General features: G+C 56.8%; 1 protein-coding gene and 1 long non-coding RNA gene across 2 annotated transcripts; both read right to left on the bottom strand.

Moving 5' to 3' along the window:
• Positions 1–271: 271 nt before the first annotated feature.
• LOC311531277 lies at positions 272–3,545 on the bottom strand. Its single transcript, XR_014714171.1, has 3 exons — positions 2,515–3,545; positions 1,661–1,849; positions 272–1,556 (listed from the first exon to the last, which is right to left on the bottom strand). It is a non-coding gene; the product is annotated as an uncharacterized lncRNA (long non-coding RNA).
• Positions 3,546–3,699: 154 nt separating this feature from the next.
• Positions 3,700–6,525, bottom strand: LOC311531268 (uncharacterized protein; the record flags this gene model as incomplete). Its single annotated transcript, XM_084648537.1, has 4 exons — positions 3,700–3,944; positions 4,486–4,638; positions 6,088–6,182; positions 6,411–6,525. The coding sequence occupies 4 exons, from the start codon at positions 6,523–6,525 to the stop codon at positions 3,849–3,851; spliced, it is 459 nt and encodes a 152-aa protein (XP_084504663.1). The 3' UTR covers positions 3,700–3,848.
• Positions 6,526–7,837: the final 1,312 nt, after the last annotated feature.

Genomic DNA, 7,837 nt, shown 5'->3' with positions numbered 1-7,837 from the left:
CCACCTGTCCCCTGACTGCCCTGCCCCCTATCCGCACCCCTGCCCCCTGACAGACCCCCGGGTCTCCCACACCTATCCAACCACTCCCTGTCCCCTGACTGCCCCCGCAGTACCCCCGACCCATCTAACTCCCCTGCTCCCTGTCCCTTGTCTCCCCTGACCCCTCTCCATATGCCCACCCCCTGACAGGCTCCCCCCAGAACCCCTGACCCATCCAACCCCTCCTGCTTACTGTCCCCTGACTGCCCCTTGGGACCCCATGCCCCTTCTCCAGCCACCCGGCCCCCTTACCCTGCTGCTCAGAGCAGTGTGTTTGGGGTGCGGAGCCAGAAACAGTGCCACGCTCCCCCGCAGAGCGCACAGCTCCCCACCCCCTGCCCCCAGAGTGCTGCATTGGGAGGGAAATCCCGGCCCTCTGGAGAGTTTTACAAATTCCTCCCGGAGGGCGATTTAAAACCCAAAAAGCCGGACATATCCTGGAAAATCCGGACGCATGGTAACCCGACCACAGGGACTCCAGGATCTGCAGCTACTGCCACCTCTATGGTGAATCCTCCGACTCATCACCAACCAGCTCTTCCCCATTCTGCCAGCCGGCCCCGCAGTCTGACCGTGCGGGAGAACAGAAACCCTTTGGGACAGCAGGAGAGTCTCCTCAATGCCGCACTCTTTGCATGGCTTCCCGCGGTCACCGGGAAACACGACTACCCTGCCCCCAGCAGTCTTTCAAGGAGCTGACGGCGCAGTCACTGGGCACCCACTCGTAATGGTCCGAGGCAGTGGCATTGCAGAGGGAGCTGAGCAGGCCGTCCCTTCTGTGACTTCCTGAATTGCTGCCAGGACGGATTCTCCTCTGCACTAGGGAGAGTCCCAGAGGAAAGGCAGCTGTGGTGGGGGAGGGGGCAAGACAAGCTCTCCCCCTGAGACCTTGAATAGCAGGTAAGCAGGACTCTGGGAGCCAAGGGATCGGTGTGTGTTGCTGGGAGAGCAGAGCTGGAGAGCAGAAAAGGGCACTGGAGGAATTGTAGAAAAGTCAGTGTCATGGCCGAGTCATGGGCAGCCAGATCTAGTGGGCAGAGGCAGAGTCCACACTCACGAGACAGGAGTCGAGAGTCAGCTAGGTCAGGACACTGGAAGAGCAGAAGCAAAAGACCAAATTGTGTTCAGCACCTCAAGTCAGATGAGTCAACCCGAGACCGGATGCCAGGAAATCAAGCCTGGGGAGTGGGAGCAGGAACAGCCAACTTGCGGTCCAGAGGGGGCGGGTGGGAGCTCGGGTGTTCAGACAGCTTCTTGTTCCTGCTGCTGGTTTAAGGAGGTGCTGGGGGCCGATTAGCTGCTCTGGGACTCTGCCAATAGGAGCCTCAAACTGGGTCTGGACTTCGTCAGTCCTAGCTAAGCAGTTTTTCGTAGACTTCCAGGTGGCGTCCTGGAGGGTGGCTGCTCCCAGGAACCCTGCACACCCGGGTTAATGAGCCATGGGTCATGACAGTGACTGATCTCTCCCCGCTCAAACCTCCTGCACGAAACAGTCTCCAGGGTCCCGGACGCATCCTCTGAGAATAAAAAAACACAGTCATGAGGACAAATAGGCTATGGAACAGGAGCCCCCTCTTACCTGCAACAACCCCAAGTGCCCAGAAGAGTGGACGGTTCTTACCTCCAGGACATGCCTGGGATCTTCCATCTAAGCCTCACTGGGACCCCTGTTGCTTGGTCTGAAAGGATGAGATCATCTGTCCCCACTGCTCCCTGCACTGGGCTGGCTGCAGCATACATCTGTGTAAGAGGCTGGGCCAGAGAGATGTTACAGTCAGGGTCCAGGCAGCCCAGAAGGAGAACAGAGGGTCTGAAACCAGAAGACGAAGCAATCAAAACAGCAGATTCGAGAGAGTGGTTTTGTACCCTACAGGGACATCAAAGAAGGTCTGATAGGAAAGCTGAGATGTTAGTCTGGAAACTGCTAAGGCAAAGATTGTGACTTGTTAAGGTTCAGTTTAAGTCACTACAAAGTATGTTTTGTTTTCTTTGTCTGTTTGAAATTTGTCTCTTTCTCCTGCTTAGTTTCACTTAAATCTCTTCTTTGTTACTGTGCTTCCCAAAGCACCTCAGCGTTGGGTGTTTGAGTGAAGTGTGAGTCTCCAGCCTACCCAACAGGCTGAGCTGTGCCCTGTCTCTCTGAAGGTAGCGAATAATTTCTGAGCGGTGCTGGGCCCAGAGTCCAAGGGCAGTTCACCAGACATCTCCTGTGAAGCCCAAAGAGACCAAAGGAGCAGGAGGGATTCAGGCCCCACTGATCCATGGGAACTTCCCACAGAAGAGGCTACACAGGACTCCAGACACAGCCAGCAGGATCCCTCCCACAAGCTGAGCCATGTCCTTCCCCTGCCAGCCCCACAGCTTCCTCCTCACCCCAGCCTCAGGAACCCCTCCCACCTCCCTGCTCTCCCCACCCACTCTCCAATACCAGGCTGTTTCCAGAATGGAAGCAGGTGCGTACCAGAGTTCACTCACCGCTAGATGCTGGTCAGGCCTCGTGTCACGGCTTTCTAGCTGGGCTAGCAACCCCGCTGATACTCACTCTTGCAGTTTGTTGGCTGGGAACTCAGCTCTCCAACCAGGTGACTGGCCTTTACTCCACTCCTTCCTGGGTCATGCTCCTTCCAAACAAAGTCCAAAAATGTCTTGAACAGAAAAAAGGTCTTCCACCCTCGTGGGGAGTTCTGCCTCAGCCTGATTTCGGCTCGGCCTGCCCTTCTTGGGTTTCCATGGTCTTCTGTGTCCCCTTCCTTAGGGACGGTGAGAGAACCCAGTCCTATCCTGGACTCCAAATCCGGTCCAGCCCGGCTGACAGGTTTGCTGAGGGGATGGTGAAACCCCATTGCTGATCAGAAGGAGGTCAGAGTCTGTTCTCTAGGAGCTGAAGGTCCGTTTGTCCTGCTGCGGGAAGTGGAGCTGGAGAGTGGAGATGTTAGGTGAAAGAGACTGCATGATTGAGTTGGAGACTGAGGGAAGGGAGCCTCCTCCCAGAAACGGTCTCAGAGAACAGCTTTGAGGAGTTCTCTGGGGAGCCTCCTGCTAGGAAAAAAACAAGGGTGGCACATTGATGGAGATGTCTCTGTCCCAGGGATGGGGGAAGCTCCCAGCCAGGCTATGCAGCAGGGATCCCATTTCTCCCCCAAGAAACCCAGATGCCCAAAGAAGTCAATGGCTCTTACCTCCATGAGGGAACGGGGTCTTCCCTCTCAGCCTCTTTGAGAACTACCACTGCTTGGTTTCCTCGGACAAGGGACCTGCCCCCACTGCTCCCTGAGGTGGTTCAGCTTCTGACTGCAGCCATCTGGGAGGCTGTCACACACCCCAGGGCCTAGAAGACACCGGGGGAGGAGGCTCCTCTTCATGTCAGACTCTGAGAGCCATTAGAGGGGCCAAAGGAAGAATAAAGGGCAGGAGATGAAGCTAGCCCTGAGGCTCTGTCCCATCCTCACCTCCGCAAATGTGGAGCTTCCTGAGCTTCAGTTGGGCAGACAGTCTGTCGCCCTGACACAAAGGTCCTTCTGCGCCATATGGGGCAGGAAGATCTCTGCCTGGGAGCACGGGGAATGGGATGGGGGTGAGATCAAGGAAAGAGGGGAGGGGTATGGGTGGGAGGGAAAGAGCTCCTGCCCCAGATGGAGGAATTTGGGGGGCCGAGGGAAGGACCAGCTCCACAGAGAGGGCAGAGAATTTCTGTGAGTGCCAGGGGCCTCCATTTCCGCTTCCACTAGCCCCGCATTTACAGTGAGACAGAGCAGTACCTGCAGCAGGGAGCGGGACTTGCTGAACAGGGAGGGGAACCTTTAAGAGCATCAGACGAGCCACAGCCCCTGCAGCGCCTCGGGCATCTGGTGCAAGTGCCTGATGATGTGAAGCTGGCCCATGACCTTGGCTGTGACATCCTCGTGCTGCAGGGGAACGAGAACATGTCAGAGACGGAGACACTCCCCAGGAATCAGGGAAAATTAAGGGCACCTGGAAGCAGCACCATCATTTCCACCCAGCAACTGCTCATGTCTGAGTGGTGGATTCACCCTCCGGACGCCCAGGATGAAGGCTTGCTGTCCTCTCTAGTGACCTCCAATACCAACCCCCCTCCTTGTCGGGTGGGCTCCTGCCACCGCCCCATCGGTGCCCCTGACAGCTGTTCCACCTCCACCCCACCTGGGGAGACCGCTCAAGTTCCTAGAACCCTCTCCTCCACCCCTACTTCCATCCCCACCCAGGTAGGGCAGGGAGGGGGATCTAGCAGGGTGGCGGGGGGAGAAGGGATTCTGGCAGAAGTGAAGTGGGATGGGGAGAGGTTGAGACCTTTCCCCAAGTAACCCCAGGGACAAAAGCTAAAGCCACAGGATGGCAGCCCTGCTGAACGGGCCAGCGAATGGCAATAGGATGGGAATGAGGCCCTGGCCCCCACCCCAAGCTCCTGAGTTGATTGCAGTTGCTTACCGTGACCCCCATCAGTTGCTGCGCTTCCCCCAGGAGGGAGTAGACGAGCACCAGCCCAGCCTGGCTGACACGCAACAGAGGGTCGTGGATGGCCAGCACTGCTGTCTGCAGGAAGGATCTCTTCTGACCAATGGAGAAGAATTTTCCAAAGACCTAAAACCAAGAGGACACGGGACTCGAGCAGATTGCCCAGAGCCAGCCTCCAAGTCCTGGCAGTACAATGGCGTCTAGTGCCCCAAAGGGCGGGGAAGAGAGTTGCTGTGGCCAAGGCACTTCATTCCCCAGGAGGCTTTCAGGGTCCCAGGGCTCAGGGAAGCCCCTTTATTAAAAGGTGGCAGATGCTGAGGGACCAAAGCCTCCAGTGGCTCTTTCGGAAGGGCAATTTCTGGCAGGGGCCAGGATAGGCTGGAAATGGATCTCTAATGTGTGTGAGCAGGCCCACTCTGCTGTGCAGGGCACAGAGACGACAGGGGACCCTGTGTTGCTTCCAGCAGAGAGATCTCCTGCACCTCCGTGGCTAGAGGAGTGTATGTGGGGGGAGATAGGGAGGGAGTTGGAGCTGACAGACCAAAGGTCTCTTCCCCACAGCTTAGTGATTTCTCTCGTTGCTGGGAATGGCCTCTGCATCTCCTTGGTTTCTTCACAGGGAATCCAACCTGCAGCCTGACAAGGACAAGGAGACTCATGGCCCAGTCCCCATCCCAGACACTCCTCGGAGACTTTTCTTCCGCGACAGCAATTCAGCTTGTGTGAGGCGGGACAAGCTCACACAGTCTCTCTCACGGGGCATCTGTGGAGCAGCGTTCTGTCGATGCCCTTGTCGATCCAGGAGCCACTCCAGGGCCTCCTCTGTGATGTTGTGGCAATCACCCATTTCACCTTTGACTCCAGGCTGGGGGCACTGTGTTACGGTGTGTTGGAAGGTTTGGATATTCTCACCACAGTTGTGAGACGGGGGCGGGGGGGTGTCTTTGATTTTCTACTTGTGCAGCAAGTAGCCGCAACTTGGGTCAGTGACAATGTGCTTCTTTGGAACAGTGGCTGAGGTCCAGATACTCTGCCATTCCCTGGCCGGGTCTGGAGACATGAGGGGCCCGCATGTGGTCCATATTAGCTCTGGAGCTCACTATGTCCCCTACCCAGTTCCCAGGTTGGGGCATTCGGCTTCCTGACCGGCAATGGAATTGGGCAAAGCCCACCTCCTTTCTCTGCTTCTACAGGGTGCAGGGAATTAAACAAGGGTCTGATCAAGCAATCGTGACTGACTGATTCAGGGCTCTCCTCTCAGACACTTGGGGATCAGCCAGGGGAACAAGGAGCAGAGAGACACCCAGAGCCATAATCCTATATTAACTCACCCACCCGGGGATCCTCCTTATGCCACGGAGCAATGCAGCCATGTAAGGCACTCAAATCACGGCAACTAGCGAGGTTCCAATGTGGGACCTTTAGCACCAGCCTGTCCCACTGGTTGCTGGATGAGGAACTCTGAGCTGGAAATAAAGAGTGGGCTCTTTTCCTGTCTCCAGGAGGCATCCACTGCAGGGAACCCAGCCAGCCACACCCCCTGAGCTGTGTCATGCCCTGGCACAGTGCCCTTACCTCCCCCACTCTGGCTGTATTCTTGTAGCCTAAGAGCCTTCTGTCCTGGTGCCAGTCATAGCACCAGAGATCTTCTGCGTCATGTATGGTCAGGCCTGGAAGAGAGAGAGAGAGAGAGAGACTTTTCTCCTCATTCTGGTTGCAGTTTCTGTGTCCTTCCAATCCCATTGGTGGCTCCACAGTGGAGTGGAGAAGAACAAAGGCAAAGAGAGACTTGTCCTTCAGCCTGGGTCAGTCTGAGAGAAATGGTCTGGGGTCCCATTATCCACCTGCGGTCACTCTCAGTCCCCTATTGGGTTCTGTGTCCCAGCTGGGTTCCTTACCCCTCTGTTGGAGCAGCAGCTGGTAGAGCCGGTAAGTCCCCCCCCTGGCCTGCCGGCTGATGTCCTTGTCTGGATCGCTGACAAATAGAGCCAACTGGGCCACATGGTGACCCATCCTGGGGAACTCGGCAGAGATCTAATGGAAGAGAGAGGAGAGGGGACTCCATCAGCATTTTCCTGTCAGCTCCCCTGGGCCAGAGGGCTCCTTCCCCTTAGCTCCTCTGCAGGAGATGCTGGGGGAGAGGAGCTTGAGATCGACCCTTCATTTGCTCTGCTGCCAAGGGAGCCCGGAGCTGCTTTGGGATGCCAAGCAGGGACTGGAGCATGGGCCCCTTAAAGGCCCAGGGGCAACACTGAACCAGGACAAGAAGAACTTGACTCAAGCCTAGCTCAGTCCCTGCTCTGACTCTGCCTCCCCATGAAGAACCCTCCTAACCCACAGCCCCGGCAGCAGCAGATCCTGCAGCCCGCTGGAGCCAGCCCGCCACCAGCTGGAGCCAGCAAGCTGGGGTCGGAGCTCACTTACGTCAAACTCAGGGAGGGTGACTGTGTATCTCAGCAGGGCTGTGCTGCTCCTGATGGCCCTGGCTCGCTCCTGCGACACCCTGGACACGACCCACAAGTTGATATTCTGCGGGGAAAGGAGGCAGGTCAGACTCAGTGGCCAGGTGTACCTGCTTTGAAAATGAGCTCCCCACGCCCCCAGCCCCAGGGGCCTGAGACATTCTGCGCAGGGGGGAATATCTGAGGCCTTGGTGGCAGAGCTTTAGAAGGGGATTATTTCACCCAGGATGCAGCTTTTACCCTGCAGGTCACAACTTGTCAGCGTCTCTCTCGATTGGGACAATGTTCGCGGTCGGGGCTGGTCCCCTCCTTCCAGAACTCCTGATTCCTGAACAGTTCACCAGAAAGGAGACTGAACACTCGGCCCTTCCCTGCTACGAAAATCCTTGGGGGGATGTAGGGAGTGACTGAGAACACAATCCCCCCAGGAATTTCAGAGCAGATCAGAGGGAAGGGCTGATTCCCTGGGATCCTCCTGTTTCTCTAGGAAGGAGCATGTGCCTCTTCTCTGAGAACCATCTCCCAAATCTCATGGGGTGTGTGTGTTGGAGGGGTGGGGGAAGGGTGGGTTTTCAGACTCTCACTCCCCAAGACAACCAGGAGCCCTGTGGTTAGTGCTCAGCAGAACCAGGCAGAAGCTCTGGCTTGAAGTCCCAGATCCTTCCTCTGTCCCTCAAGAAGGAAGGACCTGACACTGCATTGCACTGACCTCCCCAACCAAGGATGACCCACTGGGGACCCAGCTAGGAGGACCCAGTAGAAAATGGATCTTCCAGTCTCTCCTTACCAGTCCCCCAAAGAGTTCAGGTGAAATGGGGCTCACCTCCAAGATGAAGTGGAGCCTGTCTGTGTCTGGGGACTCT

Source organism: Lepidochelys olivacea, assembly GCF_965140295.1.
Source record: "Lepidochelys olivacea isolate rLepOli2 genome assembly, chromosome: 14".
NCBI classification, from domain to species: domain Eukaryota; kingdom Metazoa; phylum Chordata; order Testudines; family Cheloniidae; genus Lepidochelys; species Lepidochelys olivacea.
Note: the sequence above shows the minus strand (reverse complement) of the source record. Positions and strands in the feature narration are given on the sequence as shown.